The following is a 20,063-nucleotide window of genomic DNA, read 5'->3' on the forward strand; positions in this document are numbered from 1 at the left end:
GCCAATCATTTGCGTACACGTTTCCGTTTTCAGCGTAATGTTATATTTTTGTGAGGAGGAAACTTAAAAACTAGTTAAGTGAGAGCATAATCAGGACCAATGGAACAAATAGTAGCTTAGTGCAAGTATTATATATTTGTTTAATAGCTTGTTACCGATCTGGTTACCTTAGTGTGATTTTTATCATTTTACACGCTTTTTTCCTGTTTATCACTTGAATTTGCTGTTGCTAAGTGCTCAAGTCTTTTGATTATTTTATAATAATTCTTTCACAAATTTTTAGAAGGCATTGAAAACAAACACTAATAAGTAACCCTTTCTAACCCAGAACTACTATTGGGAGAATTCAAATATCATGATTTTTCAGTAAGAAAACTGTGCACTAAATCATAAATATAGTGGTAGCTAAATTATTAGTCATTACAATTAACACCACAAAATAATGCGTAGTTTTGATATTTCCTGAATAGAGTAGAACATTTACGTATTTCTGATGTTGCTTAGAAGCAACATTGGGCTATAATGGGTTAATAACCTATGAAGTTGGACTGATATTTATCATTGCGAAAGAGAAATTTGATCAAAAAACGACTATTTAGAGCAAAAAAGGATATATAGTGGGTGTAGTGCACACCCCAGGAAAGCGATGGAATAGTCATAGGGTAGTTTATGGAGGGATGAGTTCAGAACAAGCTAAGAGATCTGCCTGGAAGAGGAGTACAAGACATAGGGAGAGAGAGAGAGGGGAAGACAAAAAGGAGGAGGCAGTTTTCAGACGGATTGGAATATGAATGCAAGGGATACACGGTGGGAAAAAGAAAAATCGCCGTGGAAGAATGATTGTAAGATCGTGATGGGAATGAACGAAATTTTGGGAGCAAAGCGTACAAAATATCAAGAGGGGGTAGAAGTAAAAATCAAGAGAGAAGAAAGCGTTAATTTCAAGTGAAAAGGAATGGTTTTTTCCGGTGGAAAGGGTAAAAAAGGCAAACTTACTCGCAGATTAGGGCAGATAATTTTTAGCGATTAGTTTAGCAACCAAAACTGTGGTATCTTGTATGAGGTTAGGAATGTGTTCGTAGAAACGAAACACGTGGTGTCAAAAATAAAACTCAGTGGAAATATTGCAATGTCCAATTTTACGTATAAAATTTTGGTAGGGTACTTAAAATAATATTTCAGGAACCATGGAAGGTAAAATTTCAACCAATGCATACATTTTAATCAAAAAAAGACTTTGGACTGGAAAATATATACTAAGAAAAAGGGAGACCGCGTATCTTACTACGCGTTTTAAATGCCAAATTTTCATGGAACTTGAAATGCCGAACGCTTCTCGTAATGGCTAGGGATTTCATTAAGGGGCCTTAGATTGGCTTGCAATTAATTATTTATTTAATTTTCATATGGCAAGTTTAACATGCCTTGCATGATTTAAAAATAGTGTCCCTCTTTTTAAAAAATATAAGGAATGGTAAATGTGAATGGAATGAAAGGGAATGAAAAGGGAAAAGGAATGAAAAATAATTAATTATATGCGAACTAAAGTGCATTCAATGAATTTACAAGCCATTCTAAGAGGCGTTCGGCATTCCTGATGCCAAAAAATATGGTATTGAAAAAGGCGAAGCAAGGTATGTGGTCTCCCATTGTAAGATGATGAAGGGAAAAAAGGGAAAGTCTAATATATCAAAGAGAATTTCACAGCCAAACCTCTTGAAAATATTTTGACCTGTTTGCTAATTTCCTACACATCCAGGCAAGCAGCTTGTGTCCTAATATTTGCCGCCACACGCCTACTGATATGGCGTTTTGGATAGTATATAGACGTAGATAACGTCAGTCTGCAGTAAAAATCTGCTTCCCGGAGTCTGATCTATTTCCTTCGCATTTTCAAGAGCCTATATCCGATAAATTTCAAGTCTTTTCCGAAAATTCATAGCCGCTCATGAATTAAATTTTTATCTATTCATTTGAAAAAACTCAGAATTGCTTATTATTTCAATTGCAAGTAAACGACTACTTGAAGCTAACCATGGAATTCAACGTGAACGGTATTAGATCTAGATTAGATAAAAATGGAAGAAATATTAATCAGGTCATAAATCGATGAATAGAGTTAAAATACCCGATTTTTAAGTGCAAATTCTGAATAATTATTAATCCATGTGCACTTTTTGACATTTTCTGGCGGAGTTTCCAAAGCGCAGACGCTATGATTGACATTGACCCGGCAGAAATGGGTAATCCTGTTAAATTGAAATCCCTCGCAATTTGATTTCCTCCATTACATAACAGTAGAAATCTCGGAATATAACGAACTAACATTTGTGATTGCCATTTTTATTTGATGCCTGTGCATACATAAATTTATCAAGTAAATCTGTCTCGCATATCACGTTCGGTTCAGTTTGTTTTCCCGTTAGCACTGATTTAGTTTGGCCTTAAGGCGCCTCGGCTAAATCTAAGGTAAATAATTTTGATATCTTAATCGAGATTTATCATTTGCCCACAAGCCCGCAGATTTCTCTATTGCGCAGTGATTAATGAAACATTTTCCACGAAACAAGAAATTTCACACTATCAAATGAAATAAACAAATACGTACAAGTAATATACTCAGTTTCCATGAGAGTTGAAAGAAAATTAATTATATTGAAGTCAATTATTTGCTCAATGGAATAAATGTACTTCCAGTGCCTCTAGGTCTAATATTTCTTCACACTATGTACTCATAATACCGAGGAGCAGAGCCACTAGGGCTAAATGTGTCCCGCACACGTATTCAAAAAATTGTTTGTGATAGATATTCCATCAGAGATCAATTAATGGGACATGTTTTTATCGCATGGAGCAGCTTACATTAAACTTTATTGTACAATATGAGTGGAAAACCTTGCATTGCTTCCCCTTTTCTGAAAATTCATCCAATGAATGAGTCCTAACGCACGAGCCAAATTTTTGCCAAAGGATGTTTAAAATTCGTGTATATTTTTAATTGTTTAAGTTAAATATAAATTTACACAAATAGATGCAGAAAGATGAATGCAATTCTGAAAAAAATTGTTAGACTAGAAACGATCTCTACGAGATGGAAAACCGGTATTTCACGCGAAACACCGGTTACGCGCTGAGTAACACTAATGAGCTAGTAATTATTCAGTCATTGGAAGTCAAAACCGGCACCGACCAATGAAAATAAGCCACAACTGCGATACAAGTATAAATTTAGGCCACGGTCAGTTTTTCCTTCAATTTTAAATATGTAAGAGAAAAAATCAAAAGAGAAAAAAATGATATTCTTAAAAATCGAATGGCCAGTTTGTATTAACCGTTCTCCTGTTAGTGGTAAAAATATGATTGCCCCATGCATCTGATGGTGGTAGGTCGAACCACTACTTCATTCAACCATACTTCGTACTCGGTGCGTGTGTCTAAACTAAATCGTTCGAAGGTGAAGCACGTGGTCCCTCCGGTGCGAAAAATTATCTGCGTTTCGTTTCGTCCCAGAGTTTTAGTTAAGTTTCGACACGAAGTAGTTTTGACTGGGAAATAGTTTAAACCCTGAGCTTAGCTCTCAGGGTTTAAATCCATTTCCTTTCCTTTCTACACTTCGCTCCCGGGAACGAAACTATTGAAATTTTGCTGGTTTTGACTTTATATTGCCATCCCTTGTTAACGTTTGAATACCAACCTCAGTCATGGCACTAGCAGCATTCCGTGATGACGAGAAACGAGAAATGAATGGAACCTCGAAACGTTGGTGAAAATGGATAAAACATACAATTTCCGGCATAATTTGGGGGGAATCTTTGGTGTTCAATAAAATGAAAGAACTTGTCTATTTCCACACTTAATTATATCCCTATAGCAACCCAGGTTTCGGCACATAATACGACATACCTTGAAAATGGAATTATGTGCCAAAACCTAAAGTACTTTCATTATCACTTTCAAAAAAAAGTACTTTCATTATCTGGTATGATGTGAGGGACGATATGGTGGACTTTCTTAATATTAGTGAAATTGGATATTACAATATTTCCACTGGGTTTTATTCTGATATGACGCGGTTCGTTGTTACAAACAACATTACAACGCACTTAATAACGCTGTTTAATGATTTTAATGAAACGCGTCGTGGTAAAATAAAACCCAGTGGAAATATTGCAACGTCCAATTTTTCTGATACTTTCACTATGTTAGAGAAAAAAGGACTCTTTCACCTGGTTATAAACCCGAGAAAAACTTATTCAGTCCATTTTCCGGCCCTAGATCTTCTTTCAGGGGCCAGTATCTCAAAAAAAACCCTCCGTTGCCATCCCTCCGTTACGTAGGGCGGGAAAAAAACTAACTGCGGGAGAACCAGAGAAATTATCTCACAGATGTCCGTAAAGCCCTGGCACAGTGTAGTAGCGATTTGTCGTAGGTGGAACGAACCGGGGGGGGGGGGGGGGGGGAAGAAAAAGGTCCAACCCAAGTATTTATATATATATATTTTTTATGCCCACTCGTGATGGGGGCGGGATTATAACGTTGTTATATCATCGTATGCGTAGGGTTGCAACAAGGAAAAAATGGGAGGCGGGGACCGGCCGTATAGCATCTTAATCCCCCTTCGGCCCCACGATATTCAATAACCGTGACGCTGTACTCCCATGAACCCCCGCGCCGAAACCCATGAACAGGCACATGCATAGAGAGGGGATGAAAATGTGTCGGGGGATCGCTTACCACATCCCCTGCCATTCACCCTCAACCCAATATCACTCCACCCCTTCCATTTCCGATCCGTTTTGTAGGACCCTCCCAGTCAAATCGACCAAGGGTCCCCGGCTCAAGATCGCTCCGGATATCCCCAAAGGAGTAGCAGCAGGACATCTCCTTCCACCCAGCTCACGGAGTGCGCCTTGCAAGAGCCGGTCTACCCCAAACGATAAGACCCTTAACTCAATGCCCTTAACCGAACCAACTACGCCATCTTGATGAGTGATTTCTGCCATCAACGAACTAAGGACAATATTGATTGTTAGGCCACGCAGTCCACTGTGAGTTTTTGAAAAATTGAATATATATGACACGGTCTCCGGCGTTACTTTGTGGAATTGCTTCATCATAGAATAAAATAAAATTACTTTGTTTTATTCCACACTTAATTTTAAATAGCACGACCGGGTTTCAGCATCTAATGCTATCATCAGGTGATAGCATGGAACCCTCTGTTTGCTCGTATTACGTTTTATCCACCAAATCAATCTCCTGTTCCTATTTATATCGATCATTTACTAACTGAGGGATTCAACTCAAATATTGATATTAATCGGTTAGGTGAAGGTAGAGCTAACCTCGAACTAAGCTGGTGTCCTAACACCCCCTGCCACACGCCTTTTAGGCGGCTTGCGGGGTTATATATAGATGTAGATGTAGATGTAGATGTAAGCTACAATCGTGCAATTTCCCACAGTCAGGGCTAGGGGCCAATTCCAAGCGATTGAGCCTTGAGCTTATCCAATGGCGTAACTATGGGGGGGGGGGATGAGGGAATGGATGGCCCTCTATAGCCTCATAAAAACAAATACATAATTTAAAACTATTGTTATAGTTTTGACACATAATAGCTGCATCTGGTAAAAGGTAAAGAGAATTTATTAATACCACGGTCGTCAGACGAGTCAGTGAATACCAACCGGTGATTAACCCCCACAACTTTGGGGGGTCGTCCTCTCATGCCCCCCCCCAAAGCATATTCCTAGATACGCCACCGGGATTACCATTATCTCAGTAGAGAACTAGAGATCTATGAATGACCTGCAAGTATTTAACCTGTCCGTCATCAAATCCGGTAATTTTTAAGTATACTGCAGGGAATAATTCATCAAAAAGAGAAAATGCGTATTAGTATAGGCGTGATCAGCAATTAACGACTCGCATATCGCCCCTATCAAATAAAGGGAACTGCTGAGGGTTTCGGGTGGAAGGCTTTTGAAGTGCATATTGACGCATGTATATGAAAGACCGGAGATTATGAGGGGTAAAGATTCACTCGCCGCTTGCGGCCGAAGTGAAGGGGTGCGAAACTGGTGGGGTATGAATGAGAACAGCAGGGGGTGTGAGGAACGGATGCTGTGGGGTTGCGAAGTTCTGCAGGATAGAGACTCCTACAGCATGGAGTTAGCCGATCATTGGCCGTTCTCTGGACCTCCTGCCATAGCCCTGCTTATCTCCAATGCTCTTTCGCAGCCCTGGCCTCGTTCTCTTATACATTCCCACTCTAGCAAACCCCTGTCCCTTTTGTTGAAAGACCCCTCCTTCCCTTTGGGAGCTGTGGGGGGTTAGGGGTAGATGGAAGAACAAGGGAGTGCAGTAGCGGGGTCTACCCATCTTCACGGCCTTTGTGTGTGTCCGCTCCCGTCTCCATGGATAACTTATGGCTGCAATTTCACGCCTCATAAATTTTCAAAATTCAACATCATCACCCCTCTTTCTCCAGCTCACACAGACTTGTCTATCGGATGCTGCGACCGCTTAAAAGGGTCCGGTTTGGGCATTCACGGGCATTATGTCTGGTCCTTTCATATTTTTCTCTCTCATTCCACGCGGATGGGACGTGTATATATACGGGGCGTTTTGTGGCAATCAGTGTTCGAGCCCCTCCCCTTTTCGATTACCATTTCTGCGCAAGTGCGAGTAGATAATCGCGCCCTCTCGACACGTACGGGGTTGACCCAGCTACAATCCCTGGACCACCCACGGGCATTTGAAGAATAGTCGCCGCGGGGTGCAAATAGAATTATTATTCATAAATGCTCGAGTTGGATGCCCACTCGACTTATGGATCATGATCACTACCCTCCACACTCATCACACGACTTCATTTTGCCCTGACAGAGACCAGAGAGGGATTATCCTTGAGGATTTGTTCCCGTAAAGTATGGATGAGTGACCGTAGAGCTTGAAGGGGAAATATTATGCCTATTTATAATCGATGTAGGGGAGCGTGGTAGCTTTGGGTATGCCGCTTAACTGCTCATCCAGTAGTCCCGGGTTCAAAACCCGGGTGAAACGTTCGGATATCCCCAAGAAAAGCCCTAAAAGTGCGAGGTGGCTAAGGGAAAGGAACTGCCCCCAATCCTGAATGCGTGAAACTCGCACGTCTGTGGCTTATTTCGAGGTGAGCTCTACCCTCACCTATCCTATTCAAACCAATATGGGGATCGGATTGGTGTGGTTGCTAGAGTGTTGGCTTCCCACCCGGTGGGCCCGGGTTCAAATCGCGGCAGCGGCAGAGAATTTTCAGAGACTGCCCGATCCCTGCTTGAGTGTTGTATGGAGGACATTTCAAGCGCAACACTTCGTCCGTCGGATGGGACGTTAAGCCGTGGTCCCCTTGGCGCCTTTCGTTAAGAGCAGGCTAATGCCGACGCTAGGTTTCCCTCCACCCTTCCTTACCTACCCTTCCCTCATGGCGCAAATGACCTCAGCTGTCGGTCGCCTCCTCCAAATACCATACCATACCTCAAACCAATATTTGGGTCAAATCACTAGGATTTTGTCCACAACCCCGAAGGTTTGAAATCCGCACGACTGAAGCTTATTAGAGGTGAGCTCTACCCTAACCTATATTATTTAAACCAACCTACTGGTTAAATCACTAGGAAATTGTCCCAGCCCCAACGATATAAAACTCACGCACGCCTGTTCCTTATTGTTAGTTAGATGTGAGCTCTATCCTCACATAACCTACTGAAACTAACCTTCGGGTTGATTTTAAAAGGATAAACCACTTCTGAGGGTGGGCATGGGGTCAAGAGACAGAGGGACGCATGCTGTCACCGGCCAAGACCGTAATTCGTCGCTCGCGGTGATTTAAGGCCTAGGACGAGGGAAGGCAGAGCCACCCCTTAAGGACTACTGAACAAATGACCGCGGCCTCCTGCCGATCTCCTTAATCACTGGCACGAGGCTGAGGGGTGATTTTTGGTAAACCGTTAATTTCTCTTGACCAAAGCTGCTTAATTTTTTACAAAAATCATTTATAAAAGTAACTGTCAAATGAGCGGATAAAGTGATTTCGACCTAATATTAAACACCAGTTAACAACTCAAAAGCGCAGGTCAAAAACGATTCTATGATATAGGCTCTAGGATTGAGGCTTATTAATGGAAGAAAGCTTCGCTTATCAAAATGGATAATATTTGATACAAAAGGCGTTTAATAATATAATTACCATTAGATCATAGAAAAATAAAATAAAATATACACCATAATATGAAGCTTGTTTAATTAAACAATATTACTCGATGACAAAGATACTAAATGAAATAATTACTGATTGTTAACTCAGGTAAGAAATGGTCATAAAATTGCTTTAAATAATAATTTTTATTTCGATTTATATATTTCCAAATTCAACAGTCAACCCATCTGAATCTCGATGAAAAATTCATACTGTCTCAGCTTCTTTTCAGATAGTGCGAGATATCAAATTGTTCTTATTACTCATGGGCCAAGGCGTAAGTAGCATAAACTGATTTTGGACCAAAACAGATCGTTAAAGGTGAGATACCCTCCTGGTCATCGTATCTTTACTAACTTCGTATAAAAACGAGAAAATACTTCCATTGTATATGCAAACATACCTCCATAATGTGAAAAGAATTCATACTTACTTATATGTATATGTATTACATTGAAAATGAAAATATAAAGAAACACGCAACATATACCACGATGTAGCAACTATTTTCCTTCGTTTATTTTCATTTATATTTCCTCGCATAAATTATCGATTAGCTTAAAGCAAAATCAAAACACTAATTTTTAAAGTAAGGCTATTCATTTTCAATATATATTATATTTCCAGCTATTGAATCCAGAATGATACTGAGGAAACTGCAAAAATAATTTACTTATCCTCATAAAAATAATATCATCCACAATAAGCCAGTTTCACGTCACATGATCTTTCCTGTTATCTCCTGAACAAATTTTCTTTTCAGTGCCATTCCTGATTATTCCGTTAGTGCACTCGTTACTACAACAATAAGGTAGTGAGGCAAAAGTAGCATTCCCAATGAATAAAGCTTCATAAACATTCGCCCCATCCCTGTATTCACAGCTGTCCGGGAGCCCTACCCCATACCGTATCCAATCTGTAGGAACACGAAACTCGATGGGTGATTGAAATCTAAATCACAAGGGAGTGGCAGTTGTTGGAGCAGCCCCATAAAAATAACCATGAAAAGAAAACGACTGTATCTGTTTGAGTATCAAGGGTCTCCGGCGTTGGATCACTGGGATGGGAATTTGACGCATATTTAGAGAAATCGTTCTATAGATTCAATCATTTCGGATGTAGTCAAGTGGGCCATGACAAATGAGTAAAACAAACTTAAGTTTGTATCGACTGCATTTTCTCAGGCTCTATAAGCTTTAACTTTACTTCCATATCAAAGAGCTAAAAATAAATTTCAACAGATTATCACAAGATGAGGGACGTAAGAAGCCAATCGGAAATTTTATCTTTATTTCAGAGCACCAAAGTCATCGATCAGCAACGTAACTTGCACTTGAAGAGTATAAACATCCTTGTCACTGGTAAATTTCAGAAGAACTTTTATTAAATAATTACTATCCTATGTCGAGTAACGCCATTGTAAGTTGTATTACACAACCAGACTTTTTTCAACTCGATGTTGTGAATTATTCATGGAGAGAGTTGATCAACAAATATGATTATTTCATCATCATTACTGGTCAACAATCCTGAGATTGGTTGCGCGCAGCTCTCCGAATCTCTCGGATCTAAATATCCGCAGATATTGCCCTTCATCGGATACATCGGATCCAAAGTCGCGGAAGACATCGGATCTGGATCCGAAATTTTCAATAATAGCTTCAGTGAATGCAACCCCCCTTAAGGATAGAAAGAGTTCCGACTTTCTCTTCGAAGGCGCCGTCGCATACGATTCTGGTCCTACTCATGAACCGTTTCGTTTGAAAGCTCTCGCAGAGGTTACGTAGGAGAATTTCAGTCGTGGAAAATAAAAATGGAAAAATACGACTGGCACATAGTGTGACTCTTCCCAAGAGATTGAACAATCATCGGGGGAATCTCAGCGTCAGGAATTTGAAAATGCATTTGGATCCGAAAATATCCGATCCGAAAGATCCGGATCCGAAAATCAAGGATCCGATCCGAATCCGGATCCGAAAAAAAATCCTGGATCCGCCCATCCTTAATTTTCAAACTTACTACGTATTTCCTCCCTTGCACATCCTTCTTTACCTGTTCCATATATTTCATCCAAGGTCTCCCTTTCCCGTTCTTAACATCTACTTGTCCTTCGACGATGGTCTTCATCAGGCCATCAAAAATATTTATAATTAAAAAATTGGATATTTACAACTGCATGAGGTTTTTTTAATTCGAAAAAAATTGACAGTGATATGTTGGTTCCCTTCGAGACTCCGTCAAAAAGTTTAAACATAGTGACAAAGGGCTGACAAAGGCAGGAATTTTCATCAGCGAGACGATTCAGAAGAGACAATAGCGCACTCGGGATGTACAAGTTGACACTGGGACAAGCAAAGGGAATTATTCACACGCATATTCTCCAAGCGTCGAAGTCACTATTTTTCTCTCGCCCCAGAGCGCCCGAGCCTTCTATTAGCATCGCGAAACATGGAAACAGCCATCTCTCTTGGCGTATATCGACCCATTTTGGGAATACCGTCAGCCCGCGGAGTTCGACCAGCTTAAAATGGGGCGAAAGAGCCCGAACAGCCGATGGTCGCGGGGTTGAACGTTCGAGGAAGATATTGGAACTTCCTCTGGCAGGATCTAGCTCGATCTATCTCCCTAAACGACCAGTATATCCTATCATTCGCTGAAGGGTGGAGTGGAGAACGATGCCCCGGGGATGTCCGGCTTCGACTCCCGCGGAATTTGGAAGCGATGACCGGGTTCGGACGTCGGCTGGTGGCGGGAGGTACCCCCGCGGGTGCATCGGGTCCTCGGACTGTCCGGTCGCGGTCGGCCGTGGTGGGCACGCCGGTACCATCCCGGCTTTAGCTCCAGGAAACTCTTCAATCCCTCGAGGCAAGTTCGTGAGCGTAACGAGCCTTGTCGTCTGGTACACTCAATCCCAATTTCCCACACTGGCCAGAAGCGCTTTACGTTCAATGTGCCAAACCCAGCTTACCATAGGGGACTATTCGAGTATAACTCATTAAGCCACGTTCATAACAACTTAACTTTACATGCGTAACATGAAATCTTACGCACTAGGCCAAAAAACGATACATTCTTTCAATCACAGCATAAGCTGCACATTTATTGTAAAGGACTCTAAAATTGTAAATATTTCAGAAGGCAAATATATTACCCTTGCCATTGATAAATTTTAGTATGAATTCGAGATTTGTTTAAATAATCAAAATCCTTATTCAAATAACGCAATTGTAAGCTGTCCAAAGGACCATCAAACGGCTTTTATGGAGTTTTCTATTTGTTGTATGCATTATATTCGGTCAATTTTTTGTAATAAAAGAATTCATTGCACTTACTATTCTGCATAAAGTGATGAGCAATAGACAGTAGCCCTGAGAAGCCAAACAGAAGTCCGAAATTTTATCACCATTACAAAAAATATTTAAGTTCGAAATAATCAACTAATAATTAATAACTGCCAAGCTTAGAACATTTATTTTTTAGCTAAGGTTTTCTCCTTTAAGTATACTACGGTGGAAAATGATTATCTAGTCATAAAAAACATGCCTATCTTTTTTTTCATTAAATAACTTGCGTAGGTAGTGTCTTTTCAGAAGAATTTATTTAAAGTATCTCAAAAACAGACGTGGATAATGTGCTTTTTTAATGTTATACTTTGCCTAGATGCGGATCAAATTTTATGAGCAGTTAAGGTAAAAAATAACGGAAAAATGTGATAAAATCGCTAATTCAGTCTACTTTACCAGCCTATTTTCACAAAATCTAGCTTGGGAGCGATAGGAACAACGAGTAATGCAGGTAAAGTTTTTTATTACGACGCTTTTTGAGCGTGAACACATGGAAAAGCATAGACTTTTTTCTACTCTTCCTCAATTTTATAACGCAATTCTCTTGAAACAACTGTGGTTGTAATTGTAGGCTACACACAAGCTATAATTTCCTGTGAGTACATTACAATAATCATTAAAATTTTCTATAGATTAAAGTAGATTTTCATGGAGCACTAAAGAAGCATTCTGGGTGCCTCCCTTTCCCTCAAGCTCTTCTCTCTTCAATTCACAATTAGACCCACTCCCTTTCATTCTATCTAAAAATCCTATTCTTTTCCTTCTTCCCCCTCGTTTACCTTTCATTCTATCCTCTAACACTGTTTTCAACATCCCCTCCCCAATTAGTACTCGCTCCATCCAAAGCGTCTGTCTCTAAGCGTATCTCTGTGAGTACATGACATGTATAAAACAAAAAAATCACTGATAAATGTCCTAAGGTCAATCGGATAAGAGGACAATAAGGCTATCTTACTTTTCCTGTGATATTGACCAAAGGCGAAATTGTTCGACAGCTTATTTCGAATTCTATTTTATCTTCTACACATGAGCTTCCGACATTCAGCAGATGGGATGCTGGCTTAGTCTGTTTCTCCCAGGACCATTTGTTCCCGGAAGAGAGCTCCCAAAAACTGGGGTCTTTGGTGCCCAGCAACGTCACCGTCGACAACGCATCCCCGATTAACGAAACTGCCAGCGATCGCACGGCAAGGCCCATTAGCGCTTTTCCCGAGAGGCCAATGCGTACAAGTGGAAACGACCAGGGACGATAAGTACAAGCGTACACGATTGTGTTTCGGGAAACTGGATCGGAAGCAGTTTGTCCGCTTCGGAGCCGTCTCTCAGATTTCTTAACTCCACGGCGAGAAATAGTGATTTGATAAGAGGGCAGACATCAATTTCCCGCGAGCGACACGGAGGACAGTGTGTACGTACGTCGCGACCGGAATACAAGGTCTGAGAGGGATGAGGGGGTCGTGTCCCGCTTCGGTGATTCGGCAGCAGATGGCGTTAGTGGTGTTTAGAGAGCGAACGAAAATCGCAACCCATACCCAGGAAAGGAAAGAAGAAAATCATTCAGTTTTGTGACCTTTTAGTCTTGTATTTAAACTATAAGAACCGGAAAATGATAAGGAAAAACTCAATTATTGAAACAGGAATATGCTATAATTTTGTGCATAATTCAATAGCATTGTATTCTGTATCACATTATTGTGTGAAATTAAATAAAATAATTAATTTCTTTTGTACAGAATTCTTGAATTGTAAATTAGTACCTTGCATGGTACAATTATTTGCACATGAAATTCTAAGTTAGGAAATGTGTACTGATTGAAGGCTCAAACAGTGTGATTAATTGCGGGAAAGGCTAATGAGAATCTGCGACAATTTAAATGGGCATCATTCATCAAACTAATTAATTCTGGTACATTTCCACAACGTTTCACCGTATGAAAAGACTATAGTAGAATTAGATCAAGAGTAAGATTCAAGGTATGAGAGCTGGAATGATGTATTTTTTTAAAATATTTGAATTTAATGACCGACTGAACATATGTACAGGTATTAATGAAGCACAACCTATTTGTATAGCGCGATAAATAGCTTATATAATATATTTATGGTGAAAATAAATTCACATAGGACACCTTAACAAGAAATCGAGTTGTTTCCATCTCACAAAATACTCCCCACAAATATTTTGATAGCCCGAGGCGTATATGCAAGATAAATAAATTGAGAACAGGGATAAAAATGCAATCCTGTGATATCAATTTATTCAGTATACATAAAAATGCAATTTTAACGGCATTAGAATCGATATTTACTATGTATCAAACAAATTGATAGACGAATAAAAAATGTACGTTGATAGCTGCACTGGGGCGATTTAGTAGATCGTTACCATTAACTACATTATTTACTCCTTAGGATGTTTATCACACTTGTTTTATAACTCAGGGATAAAAAAGGGAAGACGTCCGACACACATTGACCCAAATTTCATCCGAATCCAATCCGGAACGTCAGGCGAATAGACAATCAATCACGTCCCGCGAGTAAATTAAATTTAAAAGTAGAATTCCGGCAAAGTGGAATCCAGTTAATCACCTCGCGTTCCCATCGATCTTCGCAAACAAAACCTAAAGCAATTTAACCTTGCGAAAATAAATCCTGTACCCTCGCTACGCCGGCAACAATGGCAACAATAATAAAAAACGACGCACAAAAACCTATTCCAAATGAGATTTTTAGCTACACACCGAGGAAATCTGGGAACAAATCAAAATGATTCATTCAAGGTTTTTTGCGCGCGGGGTGGATTTTACCTCAGAGCTGTATACAAAAGGGAAGTTCAACCAAAAAACACACGCCCACCTCTACTCGCAGAGAAAATCTCGGGCATTCGTTCCCGGCGTGTGATTTTGATGGGATTGAGTAATTTCGCGGGTTAGATACACCGAGGTGAGATCTCGTTTTTTCATTCCAAAATCCGGAGCAGACGTCAAAGCCGTAAATCTCACGAGAAGGAATAACTAACCAACGCTCCCTCCGATATGTTCCCTCACTCTTGTGATTTCTCCGCCGCCTCCCTCTTTGCATTTTTAACCGAAGTGCGCCGCAGGGCAGGGCAACGCAGAATTGAACCGCAAAAACCTCGTATATCTCTCGCACATTCTGTTTACTCCTAGCTTGCCGGAAAAAAATTTGCGATCTTAATTGGAGAAGGACCGTTTGAACTACCAACGTGGCCTCAATTTGGAGACATGGGCGTATCCAGTGGGGGGGCAGGAGGGGGCAACTGCCCCCCCCCCCCCCTTAGAAGCAAAAGTGAATTTAATTCTAAACAAAAATTGAGAACAAATTTTTTTTAAATCCAAGGAAAGTGATGTTAGTATATAACATGCAATTAAAGTAAAAATATCTTTCCCGAAAAGTAACTGTCAAAACTAATAAGGCGCTGTTATAATTTCCTTGAAATATTGGTTTCATAGCCTTTTCTATATTACAACTAGAACGACCACGACTTTTCCCCCCTCTAGCTTTGAACCTGGGTACGCTCATGTTATAGCCCATGAGCTAAGCAAAAATACTTGATTCCACAATGAGGCATGCGACCATACTTAGAACAAATTTAGCCAATACGTGCAATATTTTAAAATAATATTGAATTGAAGGTGGTAGCACATATCCACAATTGTTTTATGCTTATGACGCATTCATCATTCGGTGCAAGTCACAGATAAAAACTGCTGTTACCTTCTTTTTAAATGTGTTGAACTTCCACCAGATAACGCCTGAATCGGCTATACTTATCCTAAATGAATAATGTGTAACCCGAATGAAACTTTGTACTCAATCTTCGTCCCAAACTTCATGAATATGTATAAAAAACAAAAAGTTCAAGAACCAATGCATTAGGCTTTTCTCCAATTACATCATTCACTCATCAGAAATCACAGTTCAATAAAAAGAATTCGATTGATGGTAGTGAAATTCAGAACGAAAAATCTCTTCCTCTTTCGCCCATTCTCTTTCACATTTAAAATAAAAATTCTTGTGGAATAACTTGTCTCACTCGCGTCATGAAAAGTTGCCACCGATATTTTATCAGATAAGGACGTAATTAGATTTTCGTTTCTTTAACTTGTTGCCTCTGAATATGAGCATAACTGCGTGTCAGCAACCCGTTCGGCAGGAGCGTCTACATCTAGCATGTGAAAGGAGCATGGCCCTCAATTTTTCGCTGGGAATAAGTGGAGAAGGAAGCCACATATCGAAAAAAAGGAATAATACAGGTATCTTCTTTTCCAAATCCTACCAAAAAGACAATGAACGCACAGGTGTGATATAATGGTCCTAAGAAGTTTTCTAAGATTAAGCTTATAATCTAAGAGTATCTATTCATAATACACCTAAAAAGACTCAATTAAGATTGATTATGATCCTTTTCTACTTTGTGTGGAATAAAAAAGAGTATTCATTGGCCTCATCATTATTATTGTTGTAAATAGCCGAATACATATGTCAAATAGATCATCCGAGATTCCTAGAATCGTCAAATAGTTTCTCAGACTTTGCATCCAAAGCTAATATAATACGTGTAGAATTAAAAGAGAGTATTTTACGGGCTCATCATTATTACTGTTGCTAAAAAAACGAATAACAATGACAAATGGAATCATCCGTGATATTAATAACCATCAAATGGCTTAAAGGACTCAAATTTTCGCCACAGATTCGAATGCAATCCGATACTAATGTAATACGTGTGGAATTAACAAAGAGTATTTCTTGGCGTCATTATTATTGCCGTAAGTAACCAGATACCATTTCTAAACAGACATCCGTGAGTCCTAGAACCCTAAAATAGTCTCATAGACTTTGCATCCGATGCTAATATTTTGCGTGTGGAATTAATAAAGAGTAATATTTTTGGGCTCATCAGTATTAATGGCGCAACTTAGCTTCCGAGTTGTCCTCCGCGTCGATTCACATCTATGGATCTAAGCGTAGGAAAACCCGGAAGCCAAGCTGCGCCTACTTCTCTCCGCGAAAGCCTCCATCAAAAATCATCATTATTATTCTTGCTAACAACCCAGTACCAATACGCAATAGAATCATCCGTGATTCCTAGGAATGTCAAATGGTTTAACAAACATATTATTTTTTCCCACAGATATCAAGTTCGGGATCAGTCGCCTCATGGAGGAGGACGAGGTCCAGGACGAGGAGCGGGCGAGACACTCGGAGGCGGCGGAAGAGGAGGCGGAGCGGAGGCGGAGGTCGGAGGCGGAGGAGCGGAGCGGGGGCAGCCGGACGGAGGAGGAGGAAGTGGACGACGAGGAGGAAGACGTGGAGGTGGAGGACGACGACGACGACAGCAGCCAGGCCACCTCCGCAGGCCCCCGACCCAACTCCACCCCCAACCCATCCCACGGACCCCCGCCCCCGGGCCCCCAACCCCCCCAACAACAACCCTCGAAGCGATCGGAGAGCTTCAGCGTCAGCGCCCTCTTAAGGCCCGACTCGGAAAGGAAGGCCTTAAACCCCCAGCCGAACCCGCCCCCGCCACCGCCCCCGCCGCCCCCGTCTTTCCCGCCTCCGTTCCTCCTGCACCCAGCCGCGCTCCTGCCCCCTCACCACCCGGACTACGCCCCACAGCCGCCGCACCATCCTCCGCCGCCCCCAGGGTCATTCCGACACTTCCTGCCCCCGGGACTGGGGTTCGGACTGTACCCTCCTCCGCCCCCGACCCACAAAGAGGCGGAGGGACCAGTGGGGCCTCCACCACCCTTACATCCGGCCTCCCTGTACTCGTCCATACCTTGGCTGGCGGCCGCGGTATCTTCAGCATCATCTTCCTTCGGGGGAGCCCCGCCTCCGGGGGGTGGTAGCGGCACCACAGGGGGAGGAGGGGTCACCACGACGGTGCACAGCATTTCCATGCACCACCACCATCACCACGCGAACCACCACGACGAGCTCCTGAGGCACCACTATCACCACCATCACCACCTGCTCCCGAGCCCGGTGCCGTCGTCTTCGGCGTCCTCGGCTTCGACGCCGCCGTCTGGAGCACTGCTGCTGCGGCCCGTGGTGCCGCTAGGAGACGTATACTCGTGCGTCAAATGCGAGAAGATGTTCTCAACGCCGCACGGGCTGGAGGTGCACGCGAGACGGTCGCACAACGGGAAGCGACCCTTCGCCTGCGAACTCTGCAACAAGACCTTCGGACATGAGATATCGCTGAGCCAACACAGGTGAGGGGAGTTTCGGTGGTATTAAATATACATGCATCTCCCGTTTTCATGCACGGTATTAAAACAAATTAAAACTAAGGTCAGTACTCCATATTTTTGTCGAAACTTTGGCTTTACAATGATGTGGGAGACAATAGAAATGCATTATCTGCTAAAATACAAGTATACCAGTGATATTTAGATGTAAGGTATTTAAAAGAATGTAAACTGAGGTACAAACTTCATATTTGTCGTAGAAATTTTAACTTTTTAACTATATGTGAGACAATATAAATGCATATTCATTAAAACTGTCAAGATTCAAATGAAACGGAAGTAGAATGACGTAATTTACGCACATACCTAAAATGAACACTTTTTTAGATTAAAACTACAAACTTATGAAACAGTATGTGGAAATACATACATTTACTTGGATATTGCTTTTTTTTTAAGCTGGTGAATTTGACGGTTTTTATTTAAAATTCAAATTTAATTCTACGAGTTTACGGTTGAGAATATTACATAAGATACCTGAAAGGTTTGTGCCGCTTAAGTGGATTTTATGTTCAAGTCCGATAACGATACATTTTTTCCACAACTCTCAATGCCCGAGAGAAGGATAGAGATCTGTCGAAACTTTGAAATTCAAAGGGATTTGATATTCATACGGTGAGAGAATGCGGGATTGTTGGAAGAGACGAAGAAGGAGACGAAATATAAGCGAAGAAAGCATAACCGAAGAACATTCGGAAAGAGGGGAAATTGGTTGCAAGAAAAGGTTGGGGATGATACGGATGAAAGTAAGGGCGGAAGAGGGATGGAAAAAAGGCGGGAAAAAGATGAAAAAGGCGGGAAAGGATGCGATGCAAGAGGGAGGTGGGAAAGAGAAAAAAATGCGGTCTGTTGGCGGTGGATTGGGGAAAAGGGGAGAAAACGCCGGCGTAAATAAATGAAGAGCATCGCGGAGGAACACACCATGGGGGGCCAGACTGACCCGACACCTGACGGCCGAATAATGGAATGAAAACCTTTTCCAGAGAGGGGGGGTGCGTGTGAGGAGATGTAGGTAGGAAAGACTGGACCGTGATGCTGCGAGGATGTGGGTGGAGCGACGCTTTATTTTATTTACTTTTTTTCTGAAGAACCGAGAGATGCAGAGGTGGGGAGGCAGGTTGGTCAGTCCGCGGCCGGGGCTATTTGCTTTGGCGGAATGGAGGGGGCCTCTCGAGGGTGGAGATGGTGGGTGGGGCCCCTCAAGGGTACGGGAGAAGTCAGGGGAGGCTGGCCGCACACGTCTCCCCGTTCCTGTAGTGTGAGGATGACCGGTGTAAGGGGGGGGAGGGGTAGAAGGGGCCTTCATGACCCCCTGGAGACCCCTTCTGCCTCACTGCCACAACCCCCTCTTCTCTCAAAAACTCTCCCGATAGGCCAAAGCTCTTTCCCGTCGAGCTGAATTTATTTGGCGTCCGGGATCTTCTCTGGTCTTCGCCTAGTCTGTGTTCTCGCCTCCTCCTCACCTTTCGACCATTGTTGTTTGCGGGGCGGAAAGGGCACTTCGGCTTGACTGATGCTTATATGCCCCCCCCCCCTCCTTTTAAGGGCGCCAAAAGTGGGGGAGAAAAATTCAGTGGGAACAAAAGGTAGAATGATAGAGAGATAAGGCTTCTATAGTGTGGGGATTTTATTCCCAGGACCGATAAATTATTTGCGGGGGATAAAGCTTTGGCACATTGACGTGGGGTGTTGTTTCGATTGCGAAATGATTTTTATGCCGGAAGTTAAAAGTCATCTTCATTCTCACCCATTCCTGGACACAGCTCACGTGTTAAGGACGGTTTCACGTCCACGTTTAAAGGAAACTGAGGAACAGAAATGGTTTCTCGCACAGTCTTATGGGAGCTATTTGATAAACAAATAAGGATAATGATGACGCTACTAACCTTCCATTGTAAAGACCAATAAGAGAGAGTTAAAAAGGTCAAATGAATCTAACCATAATAGATGACATAACTAGAAATAAAGATGATCCTTAATACTTTTAATGGCATTTTAAGTGCAATTTATAGAGAAACACCACATGTAAACACCTCATTAGGATGGAATTCTACCTAATTTTACCTGACGCTGACTGTTTATACAAAAATAAAAACGAAACGCCAACCTCGATTGCGGCGGTTTAAACTCCTCGCCTACCAAACACGAGGTCACGGGTTCGAGTCCTCCTCGGAAGGCAGTCTCTACCACGGACATGTTTTT

The 20,063-nt window shown here is 41.8% G+C and overlaps 2 protein-coding genes across 2 annotated transcripts in view; both read left to right on the forward strand.

Moving 5' to 3' along the window:
• Nucleotides 1-17,459, forward strand: part of LOC124168716 (extensin-like) — a 139,283-nt gene extending 121,824 nt beyond the window's left edge. Inside the window, exons 3-4 of the mRNA XM_046546982.1 lie at nt 16,742-17,375; nt 17,417-17,459. Of these exons, the coding sequence (XP_046402938.1) occupies nt 16,742-17,375; nt 17,417-17,459 (677 nt within the window). The remainder of the gene's footprint in view (nt 1-16,741; nt 17,376-17,416) is intronic.
• The window catches only part of LOC124169458 (zinc finger protein Gfi-1-like), a 91,329-nt gene continuing 88,427 nt past the window's right edge, over nt 17,162-20,063 (forward strand). Inside the window, exon 1 of the mRNA XM_046548072.1 lies at nt 17,162-17,825. Coding sequence (XP_046404028.1) covers nt 17,509-17,825 — 317 coding nt within the window. The 5' untranslated portion in view covers nt 17,162-17,508. The remainder of the gene's footprint in view (nt 17,826-20,063) is intronic.

The sequence above is a fragment of the Ischnura elegans genome, chromosome 12 (genome assembly GCF_921293095.1).
Source record: "Ischnura elegans chromosome 12, ioIscEleg1.1, whole genome shotgun sequence".
Taxonomy (NCBI): Eukaryota; Metazoa; Arthropoda; class Insecta; order Odonata; family Coenagrionidae; genus Ischnura; species Ischnura elegans.